At 40.1% G+C, this 13,215-nt stretch overlaps 1 protein-coding gene across 2 annotated transcripts in view; it reads left to right on the forward strand.

The window, feature by feature from the left end:
• LOC104587716 (Polynucleotidyl transferase, ribonuclease H fold protein with HRDC domain-containing protein) overlaps nucleotides 1–13,215 on the forward strand; it is a 72,381-nt gene that overhangs the window by 21,046 nt on the left and 38,120 nt on the right. For both annotated transcript variants that reach the window (XM_010245429.3, XM_088889372.1), the window contains exon 5: nucleotides 3,406–3,485. In XM_010245429.3, the coding sequence (XP_010243731.1) occupies nucleotides 3,406–3,485 (80 nt within the window). The remainder of the gene's footprint in view (nucleotides 1–3,405; nucleotides 3,486–13,215) is intronic.

Genomic DNA, 13,215 nt, shown 5'->3' on the forward strand with positions numbered 1-13,215 from the left:
GGAGTGGAAGCAGAAGAGGGAGGTGGAGATGTGAGTTACTGGAAGAACACAATAAAGGGGAAAAATTTATAACGAAGGAGAAGGATAGTTGGGTGTGTGCCTGTAAAGGTAAAATAGAAATTGTATGTGGAGAAGATATGAGTATATGGAGAAGATTGGAGTACTGCTGATATGGGGCTGAAGGAAGACTTATGTATTGGTAAGAGGTACCTCAATTGGCTTCATGCTTTTTGTTGTACTTTCTTCGCTCATCTTCCTCCACATGGAAAGCATGAAGCTGACTTCTCAATTGGCTTTGCGTGCTTTCATGGGAAATAGCTTGGATCATAAGTTTTTTTTTTTTTGTTATATAACTCTTAATCTTAGCGGATTTGGATTTGTAGAAATGTTGTCATTCTTTAGAGCATTTCTTTCCTTGCTCATATTGTTAAACTCCTTTCTCTTTTTGTCTTTGTTTTGCATTCATTTGATTCTACAAGTATTATGAGCTCCACTTCTACCCTCTTTGAGTCTCTTCACTAGAATATTGTAAGTACTATTCTAGAGCCTTCTTCCTCTGCACTTGTTTCATTCTCTCCTCCTGTTCTATGTTGTTCCTCTCATATCTCTATTATCTCCTGACCACTTAGTTTTCCCACCAACCATTGCTCCTTTTCTGCTGTCTTGTCATCTATAGATATTTCAAAGACTCATCAACATGCAATGGCAATTCCATACTGCAAAGAAGCTATGGATGCTGAAATTCAGGTCTTCATAGAGAATGATACTTGGGATATTATCCTTGCACCCCTAGATGCCTCAACCATTGGCAAGAGAATGGGTTTATTTGGTCAAGTTGAAGTTCGATAGTAGCCTTGATAGATACAAGGCTCGCCTGGTTGCACAAGAAAACAAGCAAGAGTTTGGGATTGATTATGAGGAGACATTTGCACTCGTTGCAAAGATGAGTACAGTTCAATTCGTTTTAGCCATCTCAGTAGTTAAACGATGGGATCCATCAAATGTGTTATCAGTGCAATGATGAAAGAGAAAAGAAGAGAGGAAGAAAGAGGAGAGAGAGCAGAAGAGAGAAGAAATATTTGAGAGTCAAAAGCGTGCTGGCGGTGCCAGCTATTTGTTATATATACTAGGGCGGCAGCAACTAAAAAAATAAAAAGTAAAGGTACAATAGTACCCTGCGGTACTAAGGAAAAATAACAGCTTTCAACAAAATGGATGTCAAGAATGCTTTCCTTCATGGTCACTTGAAGGAATCAATGTTTATGAAGCCTCCTCCTAGGTAATGTGATGATTCAACTATAGTTTGTTGCCTTAAGAGATTTCTTTATGGATTTAAACAGACTCCTTGGGCTTAGTTCGAGAGGGGTTTTGTTCTGTCATTATAGAGGCTGGGTTTATATAGAGTCCTTTTGACTATTCTCTCTTTGTTCTGCAATGGTCTCAAGGAATCACTCTTCTTCTGTAGGTTGATGATACACTCATTACCGGTGATGACCATGATGGTTTTTCTTAACTCAAGAATTGATTGAGTCAATCGTTCAAGATAAAATACCATGGCCCTCTGACCTATTTTCTAGGGTTGGAAGACTTGTTCCTGTTAAGGATGCTTTGTAAATCAACAAAAGTATGCAACGGATTTGGTTCAGTGAGCTTGCCTTAATGATGAGAAATACGTGGATACTCTTATTGAGGCGAACCTCAAATTATCTAAAGACAATGGTGAACTATTGACTACTTGTTGGTAGCCTTATCTATCTAACAATGACAAGGTTTGATCTCTCTCATATGTTCAAGTTCTCGGTCAATTTGTTTCTTCTCCCAGACAACCATATATGACCGTCGTCATCCGGATCATTAGGTTCATTAGGGGTACTGTCTCATGTGGGCTATTTTTCTTATCATCATCTCTGAATCTGTTAGCCTATGATGATGTGAACTAAGCTGGCTGCCCTGACACTAGAAAATCTATAACATGTTGGTGCATATTCTTAAGTGATTCCCATGTCTCCTAGAAGTGCAAGAAACAACAGATTTTCTCCAAGTCCTCCACTGAGGCAAAGTATTGAGCTATGTTGTCTATCTGTAGTGAAGTTGTGTGTCTTCAGGCTCTTCTTAGTGATCTTCACCATTTAAATTCATACTCCTATTCCCAACCATGCAGATAATGTCAGTGCCATCAAGGTCGCCTCTAATCATGTTTTCAAGAGCGCATTAAACAATAGAGGTCGGTTGCCATTTCATTAGAGATTAGGATCTTGTTGGAATCATCACTCTTCCCCATGTTTTGTTTGGTCTTCAACTCGTTGACATCTTCACAAAGGCTATACACGTCCTTGCCACAAGTTATTGGCTGACAAATTGATGCTGCTACCTTGACATCAGTTTGAGGGGGGGGGGGGTATAGAGATACTATCAGGTGACTTGGTTGTGAGTACCATTTTCTCTTGTATCTTATGTATGTTATAATTTATCTTTTTATCGTATTCATAGCCTTTTTCTTATATTTTGTTAGAGGAGAGTACAATTGTTCTTTCTCTTTTGTGTACTATTTTGATATATAATACAATTCTTTTGGGTGTGCGCAAGGTAAGCCACACCCTTTCAACTTCTTTTGTCTATTTTGTAGCATCTCTGACAAGGATATGGGTTTAGAGTCTTTGACATGATGATGACACTATAGTCTGTAGCAGCATTAAATTCAGGACATATAGTATGGAAACTGAATAAGAGCATTAGTAATTGCTGTAGCAGCTGTACTCTAAGAATAGGGAGAAACCTCGAATACAACTGTTTGCAAGTAGATGGGGACTCAAAGGACATTGTAGAGTGGCTCAAAAACAATAATGGGGGGGGGGCTTAGAAATATAGGCATATTCTGAGAGAAATCAGACATCTCTATCTAGAATTTTGGAGGCTTGCTTTCATAAGGATTCAAAATATCATGCAATAGTATGGAAGATGATTTTGCTGAACAATGAGTCAAAAAACAGAATTATATTTAGGAATCATTTCTGGGGAGAAGGATAAAATTGCAACTTAAAAACAAAGACAGAGATTCAAGGGATATGTAGCTGGACTAACACATGAAATTGTGTTTGAATGGTTGAATTATACCATAATTTCTTCTGCAATTAATAAAGGGGTTCAGTTACCAATAAAAAATGATATATGCATCCAGGGGCTGAACAATTGCATTGAGCATATTTTTATTTTATTTTGATCTGTTGTTAACAGCACTATATTGTTTTATATTATAAATTCTTTCTGATTCTCTGTTCATGGTAATTGTCCATTTTTGCATCTCCAATAAAATAAGTTTCACATTATTATTGGTCAATAAAAGAAGTGATATATCCATCATTTCTCCTGTTTATTTTTATATATTTTATTTTATTGGATATACAGGCTTCAAGGATATTGCAATTGGAGAGGAACAGTCTGGAGTATCTTCTGCACCATTTTTGTGGAGTTACTGCAAACAAAGAGTAACTTCTCTATCTATTCTGTGTGGGGCCTGTGGGCATAAAAAAATATCTATTCTGTGTAATTTTGTTTTGGAGTCATCACTTTTGATTTTATGACTGATATTATTTACAACCAATGTTGCTAGACATGGATCAGATCAGATGGTTGGACCAGTGATTTAAAAGGCGCGCCTAGGCGCACAGGCGAGGCACATTTCAGGGTATGTGCCTCGCCTAGGTCCTAGGCACAGCCCTTTCAAAAGGCGCACGCCTGGTGCACCTTGCGCCTCGGCCCAGGCGTGCATCTTTTGAAAATTTGACGCCTCACCTAATAAAATGTCTTCTTAAAAAGCAATATGTTTGAAAGTTTGACGCCTCGCCTAATAAAATGCCTCCGCGAACCCCTAATTTGGTAATGTTGCTCATTCATTCTTCCTAATAAAATGTCTTCTTAAAAAGCAATTAAAACTATAAAATCATTATTTTTTGTGTGAAAACTAAGAATTTAAGACCTAACATGGACTTGTTTGGGCTTGCCTCGAGGGGCGTGGCACAAGGCGGCTCATAGAATCAGGAATGTAATATGTTTTACATTACATTAGCTACTTGAAGTAATGCAATTGAGTGAAAAAAGAGACTAGAGGTTTTACATGCTTGAAAATGTTTTATACGTTTGATTTTATTTTTAAATTCTCATTTGAATGTTCTTTACATCTTATGTTTATGTATTTTAATTTTAGATAATAGGTTTTTTAAATCATTTATTTTAAAATTTAACTTTATATTATTTATTAATATTTTTTGTTTTTTTTTTGAATTTTCTGACCTTTTTTTTTTATTTTGTGCCTTGCTTCAAAAGGCGTGCGCCTCGCCTTGCGCCTTGCGTCTCAGGTGCAAATTGACCCCTGCGCCTTTTTTGCATCTTGCGCTTTTAAAACACTGGGTTGGATGTTTGGAATGCGACCTAGTAATATTTCTAGTTTTTTAGAATCCTGGTTTTCATTTTTTCAGAAGTCTGTAATTGGACTGGATGATTTTATGAGAATTGGTTGAATTTCCAAAACACAGGTGGTTTCTGTGGAACCATTTGAGTTTAATGATTCTTATATTTATAAAATAAAATAAGTATTATTTTATTATTTTAGGTTATATGTTTAGAATTTTTAAATCAATCTAAAATGAAAAGAGAAAGACTTTAAACTGTCCTGTCTATTGAAGCATAGAGTAGGTATGTGAATCACTGGAACCCCTTTTACTGCCTATCATGAGCAACAATGATAATGAACTGCTGGCCAGGTTACTCATTTTTTTAATCAGTGACGGTGAAAATTTTATTTATTAGGAAAAGTTAATGTATATAGGAGTAGAGGGATTGTCAGCCTTGACTTAACTTCCTTGTGAGATTCAGTATCAAGCACAAGTCCCCCTGTGTTGTATAAATTTCCAAATACATTGAATTCCTTGTTACCCCCTGTTTCACCCACTCATCTGCAAGACTGTTAGCAGACCTAGATGTTCATTGTGTGACTGCTCTCAATTCCTTTATCATCTCTTTAGTTTCTCTGATCTTCTATCTGTGCTTGCGTGTTCCCTCATCAATACTTACAAAGCAACCTGCTAAGAGATTAGAGTCCTCTTTGTTTATTATATTGCTGTACTTCATATCTTTAGACCTTTTCAGACCTGTCAAAACAGCCTTTAGCTCTGTACTATTGAATCCCCAACACTAATAGGTTCCGAATATATAATCATGATGTCTGCCTTGTGATTTCTAACCACTCCAGTGCCCAATACCTAGGTTGCCCGCTAAAATTCAGCTTGATATATGATGCCTGTGGTGGGCACCATTACACTTGTACTATTGACCTGCTTGGGGCAGAATCATCTACTTCCTTTCAGTTTCTTATATAATGTTGTCAGTTGTAAAAGAAGCAGCAGCTCCATAGTCCTGATGCAATGTGCTACTTTGATGGAGATATTATTATTTATTAATGGTTGTCCTTTCCTTTCGTCCCACACGCAAAATAAAATAGCCTCACTTTCTCTTCTCCATAAAATCCTCCCTCTCTCCTTTTGAAGTGGTAAAGAAAGTGGCATTGAACAATTGTTTGAGATCATTTGGAGGCAACCAACTACACTGCAGAGTAGATGTAAAGAATTTTCACCATTAGCTTTATACATTAGATGCACACAAGGAGATGAACACTAGGAACCATGAATCTTTGATGATGATGGTTTTGGTATTGAACCAAATGATGCTGTCCCACAGTAATGGTGTCCGATGAGGTTGGAAGTGGAGTGGTTGTGTTCAGGGTCAAACAACGAAGAAGGGGCAAGTTGATTAGAAGATGAGAGTCAGGTTTTTGGTAGAACAGTAGAACTGGAGGTGGAATGTAGTGAGAGTAAAACCTGACATCTCCCATAGAGAGAGGCTACGGATTCAGGGGCCTGACCGTGCATCGGTGATGTGAGCATTAGAAAGGATTGGGAATGCACTTTTTCAAAGTAGATGAAGGCAAGGTAAATGCTAGTTAGGACTTGCTTAAGAGATAACTGCTTGGGAAGTTTGAGGAGGAGGGGGTTTGATGTAGGTAGACAAATGGGTGAGGAAGGGTGTTGTTGGAGTTCCGGTGAAGAAAATGCCACAAGGTTTGTTCCTATTTATTCTTTTGTCAAAATACAATGCAGCCTTTGTTGCCAAGGCCCTTGGCAGATGGGAAGATTTCACCTCGTTGGGAGTTCGAGTTGGTTGTACTTCAAAGGAGGGAGCAAGGGGCCCCTGGTGAAATTTGGGTCAAAGCTTTTGGGTTACGACTCCCATAATTGTGCCTCAATGTGATGAAATCCAGAGACTTTTATGGTGTATTCATGGAAATTGATCTCGTCAGTGGAAATTAGGACATGTTATTGGAGTGGAAATTATTGGATGAGCATAACTGTTGAAGAAGATTGATTTGAAAGCGGACGACATTGTTTTCTCGGTACGGGTTTGGCTGGAGGTATTGCTGGTTTTCAGATCTTCCTGAAAGATGTCTTCTCCTTGATAAGATGGAATGCAATAAATCAAGGAAGGGGTAGTGCAATGGGCTACTTCTTGGGCCTAATGCCTCTAAAATAATGGTGATTCATGCGGAGGAATTGGGAAGTGAGGCTAGGGAGCCTCATTGGAAGTAGGGAAGGCAACATACTAGAAACCTGTGCTGGGTGCAGCTTGTTTAGTGAATGGACAACCCATATGTCAAACAACTTTTGCATGTGTAGGTGACCTCTGTTGTAGGCTATCTTTACCAGGTGCAATTTCGGCTCGGTTAGGAGCATTTCTAAGGGCATGAATGTAAAATGGATCATGTTCCCATCCTGGGGGTGATTTGGTGGAATCATTACTATTGGGAATGGTGTGAATGTTTTTGTGGTAGATGAATTGATAGGAAATTTTATTGTATTAGTCAAACTGAGACTGAGAGGTTCAGATGATTTCACTTGGGGTTGGTAAACAGTGGTTCTTCCATCAGCTAGCTAACAATAGGAAGAAGAACTATGTCTTGATGTTGGTTCTTGAATGGTGAAGATATTTTTGATCGAGAATTGATAGCTAAAACTTTGGTTGATCATTTCAAGTCTGTTTATGGTTCCTCACTCACTCCGAGATTTTCTGTTACTTGTTTGGTTGGCTAAGGCTAGACAGTGACTTGGCCACTGCCTTGGAGAGACCCTTTGAGGAGTTTCAAGTGAAAATGGTAGTGTTTGATATGAATGCCTCTATAGCCTCAGGACCAAATGGATTTACAATTGAAGGTGTTTAGGAGTTGCATGGGAGGGGTATCATCAATAGAAGGAGTAAGCACTATATTTGTTTCTCTTGTCCGTAAGTCCTTGACCGCTTCCAGACCTCTTTAGGCTCATCTGTCTTATAAGGATCCTTTACAAAATCATTGTCATAGATCTTTCCCTAAGATTGAAGAAAGTGTTACAACTCCTAAGTCCTAATATCTCAAAACAATGGGCTTTCATCTCGAGTAGATAAATTACATGCCAAGTCCTGGTAGCCAATGAAAGTGTGGAGGAATTGAGGAGGAAAGGGTGTAAGGTCTGTGTTTGCAGACTTGATTTGGAGAAAGCCTACAATTATGTGGGTTGGTCTTTCCGGACCTGGCCTTGAAGAAGTGTGGTTTTGGTGACAGATAGAGGAAGTGGATTAGTAGTTGCACCCAATCTTGTCACTACTCTGTCTTGGTCAATGGGGTAGGTAGGATTTCTTCCAAGCTAGGAGAGGTCTAAGGGAGGGGGATCCACTATCACAATTCCTGTTTAGCATTCTAATTGATGTCCATAGCTGTTTAATCTACAGGGTAGATGAGTTGGTATTTCTGAATGGTTGGCGGACATGTAGGGAAAAAGTGGTGGTCTCACATTTGCTCTTTGCTAAAGATATCATGATCTTTTGTCAGGATAGGGGTGAAGAGGATTTGAGAAACTTTCAGCTATTAGTGAAGTGTTTTGAAAGAATTGCTAGTTTGAAAGTAAACATGGTGAAGATTTGTTTAGAGTGCTTAAACTTAGAAGAGAGTGATTTGAGGAGATACGCAAAAATCTTAGGGTATGCTACTGCTCTGTGGTTAAAATAGATTTACCAAAAGAATAACAGTGTGAAAGAAGAAGTGCATTTTCATTGGTGGTTGGATAACACTTATTAAATCCATTCCAACAATCTTCCAGTTTGCTACCTTTCAGTGTTTAAAATACTGGTTTCAATAACAAAAAAGATTGAGAGAATAATAAGAGACTTTCTTTGGAAACCAGGAGAAGGGAAAAAAGGATCACTCAATCAATTGGAAAATGGAGTGCAGGACAACAAGATTAAGGAGGAGGGGGTTTGGGTAGGATAAGTATGTTTCAAGAATACTTCTTTTTTGGGTAAATGACTTTGGAGATTCCCCATTGATTCAAACAAGTTTTGGCACATGGCCATCAAAAGTGTTCACGAGCAACTTTTTAATGGATGGGATGGTGGTAATGCTAGTGCTTCTTTTATTTCACCTTGTAAAGCAGTTTCAACTATTTCTCCTCTTTTTTTTGTCGTTTATCAGGTATATGATTTGATGTGCATTCTTGGTGTAAAATTTATATTTCATTCTGGAAGGACCTTTGGTGGGGGGGCATTCTTTCATGGTCTTGTTTCCTTCATCATATATTCTTTGCTCCAACAGAGTTTGCTTCAAACAATGGGCTGCATTGGGACTTATGTTTTAGAAAGGGATTAGGCATGGTTTTGAAAACCGGACTGGAAACGAAACTGCTTTGACCACCGGTTGCTGCGTCAAACAGCCCGACCATCCAGCCCGAAGCCCAATCGGGCTGTTTTGGGTCCAAAACTGGACTCAGACTCATGTTTGGTTCTCGGGTCAACAGGTCCAACCATATGGTCCAGTCCAGTTTTCAAAACCATGGGATTAGGTGGTTGTGAAACATCAGATGTCATTGCTCTCCTTAACATCCAAGAAGAAATCCACCTTATGATCCAAGCAGACCTGATGAGAGGATTTGGACTTTGCCAAACCGTGTGTCCTTTTCTTGTAAATCCTTCTTCCTTGAACTATGTAGGGACCCCATTTCCTCTACAACTGGCCCTGTAAATGCAATTTCAAAAGATCCAAGTCCATGCAAACTTAGAGCTTTTTATTGGGAGGTATACCATGATAAAATTAACACAATGGAGAATCTACGAAAAAAGAAGCCTTGGTGGACACATTCCCCACATGCTTGTCCTTCATGTAAAGAACGTGGTGAAAGCTCTTATCATCTACAAATCTCCTGCAATTTTGTGTTTGCTATCTGGAGCTTCTCTCTCCTTATTTGGGAACAGGTGGGGGACCTGCCTTTGGATCTGAGAAGTTTATTTTGCAACTTGTTTTTCTCCCTGCTAAAAAAATAGGGGAAAATTGCTTTGGATGTACAGAAGGCAGCAATCTTGTGGGGTGTGTGGTAAGAAAGGAATCACTTTTTCAGAGAGAAGGAAAGAACTACTCAAGAACTGCTTGACAACGTCTCAATTAAAGTAGTGCTTTAGCTTAAACTCTGGATATCTTCTGTGATTTTACAAAAGATGACATTCTTGGAAATTGGAAGAAAGTTGCAAGCTCTGCTACTTGGACAGAAAAACATGTGTTTAGTTGGGTTTCTCCACCATTGGGACACCTAAAAGTTAACTTTTACAGTTGCAGCCTGGGCATTTTGGGCCTTCTGGCCTAGGTGGAGTAAGCAAGGATGAAAGTGACATACTTCTCAGGCCCGTTGGGAGTAGGAAACTCAATCCGGGCAGAGACTTAGGCAGCACTCATAGGTCTAAGGAGGATAAAAGCATTGAACTTGAATCAGGCGGAAGTATAAGGAAATTCAGGAACAGTCATAGCATGGTTAAAGGGTGAGCAGAAAGTGGCTGGAGCTATAGATATGTCTTAAGAGTATTGAAAAAATTAATCAAGGACCTACAGGCTCAAGTAAATTGGATTCCAGTGGCTTCTGATGGGTTGGCAGATGTGTTAGAAAAACAAGGGGTATCAAGGGATCATTTATACTTGGACAAGTTGAATAAAATTTTCCATTTCTTTTATGGAGGTTAGCCGAGGCTTGCCTCCTTAATTGCGACCTCTTCTTATGATAACCAGGGGCCCTCCGGCAATCCTCCAATAGCTTATAACTCCCCCAAAATTCTCTGCTCTCCCTATAATGATTTGGTGCAAATTTATTTGTGGCCACCCACTTGTAACCTTCCTCTCTCTGATGGAAATTGAGTACCTTCCTATCAAATCCTGCACCCCTGATAATTTCTCATTATTCCACATTGTGGCACCCACGAAGGAGCCAAAGACCAACTTATACAACCTTTCTTCCTTCATTTTCTCCTTATGTTTCCCTTTACCTTGCTCCACAAGACTATTAGTCTTCAATTCTAGACTTCTTTTACATTCCCATATGCGTTCATCCTCTTCCATGTTATTGTGAACAAAAGCGAGTGTATGCATCTCCCATCTTTGCACAACACATTCACCTCAGTGTCAATCCTTTTTGCCTTGTTAATGCTTCACCCTCTTCCATGTTATCGTGAACAAAAGCGAGTGTATGCATCTCCCATCTTTGCACAACATATTCACCTCAGTGTCAATCCTTTTTGCCTTGCTAATGCTTCACCCTCAACTTCTTGCACCACTATATCCTCATAGTGGCCCTGAACCAATCCCTATATTTGTTCTCCCTCTTCTTTGCCCTTCTATCGTCTCACAATTCTTTTAGGTTTCCCAATTTGGTCTGTAGTCTTTGTGGTTTCCATGATGATTTTCATAGTCTGAGTGGCTAAGCTATCTGCAATAACAGAATGCACAGACTGAGGAAAAAGTAGAGGACAAGAAGGTAAAATTCAATAAAAGTAATGAGAGTTGGCATCATAAGGACACTAAACTCAATTTGAGTTGCCAATGCCATTATGATTTTGGCACCATTGGTTTGAGTGATCATTCTCCATTAGATAATGTTCAACAGATCAGTCCATCCTGATTCCTGGGTCTAAATCTCCTCTGGCTTTTGTATGAGAATTTAGTGAGACAAACCTTCTCTACACGTACACCCTGAGTCAGTGATTTGTTCTCTGGGTTGTAATTTCTCCTCATTGATAGGTCAGGCATCATGTTTCTATTATGCAATATCGGGGTTCTGCTCTCTGCACAACTTCCTTTCAATTCCTTTGTAGACGTTTGTTGGATTTCGACTTGCTGCTTCCCATTTTCAAATAGCCAATTGACATTTGTACTTTCATGTACTCAAACATCCCCTTTAAACTCATTTACTCTGTGTACTTGAATAGTTTGCTGAGATGCTGTTAGAATTGCAATTGATCCAGCCAGAATCTTCTACCTCTTCCATTTGGTTCCTCTGCTTGTTGTGTGGATTAGGGTATTTGGAATGTGGGCTAACTGTATGATTAATCTGCTGCTTGATAAGGGACCTGAGGGGTGCTCACATGATTCTTCAAGTGACCACCTCCTTTGCCCCCATGACTCAGATTACTTGAATAGGTTTGGTCACCTTGTCCACCTGTTGAAAATATGCCAATTGGTTAGCTGTGGTCGAGATTAATTTGCTTCCTGTCCATTTGCTGCCTTTGTTCTTTATTTCTTTGAAGTCTTTTTACCAACTTCACTGCTAAATTTGAACTTGTTAATGGTTCGATTAACGCTAGTTCAGTTCTAGGTCTGAAGAAAGAAAGAGAGAGGAAGAAGAAGAGAAAGAATGGGTTCAACCAGAGAAAAAGAATCAGTCCTCTCAGCAGACCCCCTCTTATTCATAATCTGTGAAATAAAATACAATATAGAACCATGTCCCGTATCAAGTGTGGGACACAACTTAAACATAGACAAAATAGACCACTTATCTCTAATTAAGTATTAAATGACTAAATTGCCCTTATACTACTGACTCTAACACTCCCCCTCAAGCTGGAGAGTATATATCATATAATCCCAACTTGTTACATATGTAATCCATTCTTCCCCAACTCAACCCTCTTGTAAACATATTTGCCCACTAATTTCCTGAACTCACATGTGCTATACTTATCACTCCATTGAACACCTTATCTTTTCCAAAGTGGCAATCAACTTCTATACGCTTTGTTCTCTCATGAAAAACTAGGTTAGAGGAGATGTGGACTGTGGTTTGGTATCACAATACAACTTCATAGACCTGTCAATTAAGAACCCTGATGGTGCGCGATCTGGTAGCTTCTAGTTGGATGGTAGCTCGCCTAGTTGGCCTGTCGAACTGCAAAGAAGTACTCAGAGAACCCGGGGTGGTCACTCCGATGCTTAAGTTAGTACTAGGTTGGTTGCGAGCTGAATGCAAGTGAGTATGAGAGCTAGAATGCACTAAATCACGCACACCTGGGTCTCTAGGGCTGATGCCCTTATATAATTGGGCTTTTGTGAGTCTCACAAAACACCTCTGAGATCCTCGACCAGCGCCATTAGGAGACCGTTCTGCCCCGGGAGGTGGATAACGTGCTTAGCCTATAAGGCCTGTTGTGTCCGTCTGATCTCGGCGGGATAAGTCTCCTGGTTGTGTGCGTGATCCTGAAGAGCTCGGAGATAGTTGGCAATGCTTCTAGAAGTCTGACGTATCACCTCAGTAAACTAGGCAATACCGAGCTACCCATACCTCGGTCATCGTCGAGGTGCCCAAGGTGGTAAATTGTGCTGAGATGGCAGTAAGTGCCGACTCACAATCTAGCTGGCAGGTCTCGTCCATGTGTCCTCTACTTACTAGGTCGGGCCAAATCACCCTCATCAATTTCCCCCCACTCCCCATGCCTGGGGTCCTGACCCGATGCCGGGAGTTCATTACGAGTTCAGGTGGATTTGGCCCGGTTTACCTTCGGGTTGATGTCCGGTCCGACGGTCACGCCACGATAACCTGCCCGGCCGAGGTAAGCACTTCGACACAGTTCTGACTCCAACCCGTCCGAGGCGAACACATCAGGATAAGCCTCGACCTCTCGCCGCTCTCGGGGGCCAGATCGCTTCGGTCCTTTTTTCATGACGATGGAGCGACTCCAGGCGCTAGCTGCTCGCTACAAGTTTCCCGACGACTGTGCTTATAGTATCCCCTTAGGGAGGTATCCTTGGGACCATGATCATAAGGAGATCGCAGTCTTTGAGGAGCAGTTAGCGGCTAGGCTGCGCTTTCCACTTCATCCTTTTAT

The sequence above is a fragment of the Nelumbo nucifera genome, chromosome 6 (assembly GCF_055504915.1).
Source record: "Nelumbo nucifera cultivar China Antique chromosome 6, China Antique-T2T, whole genome shotgun sequence".
Classification (NCBI taxonomy): Eukaryota; Viridiplantae; Streptophyta; class Magnoliopsida; order Proteales; family Nelumbonaceae; genus Nelumbo; species Nelumbo nucifera.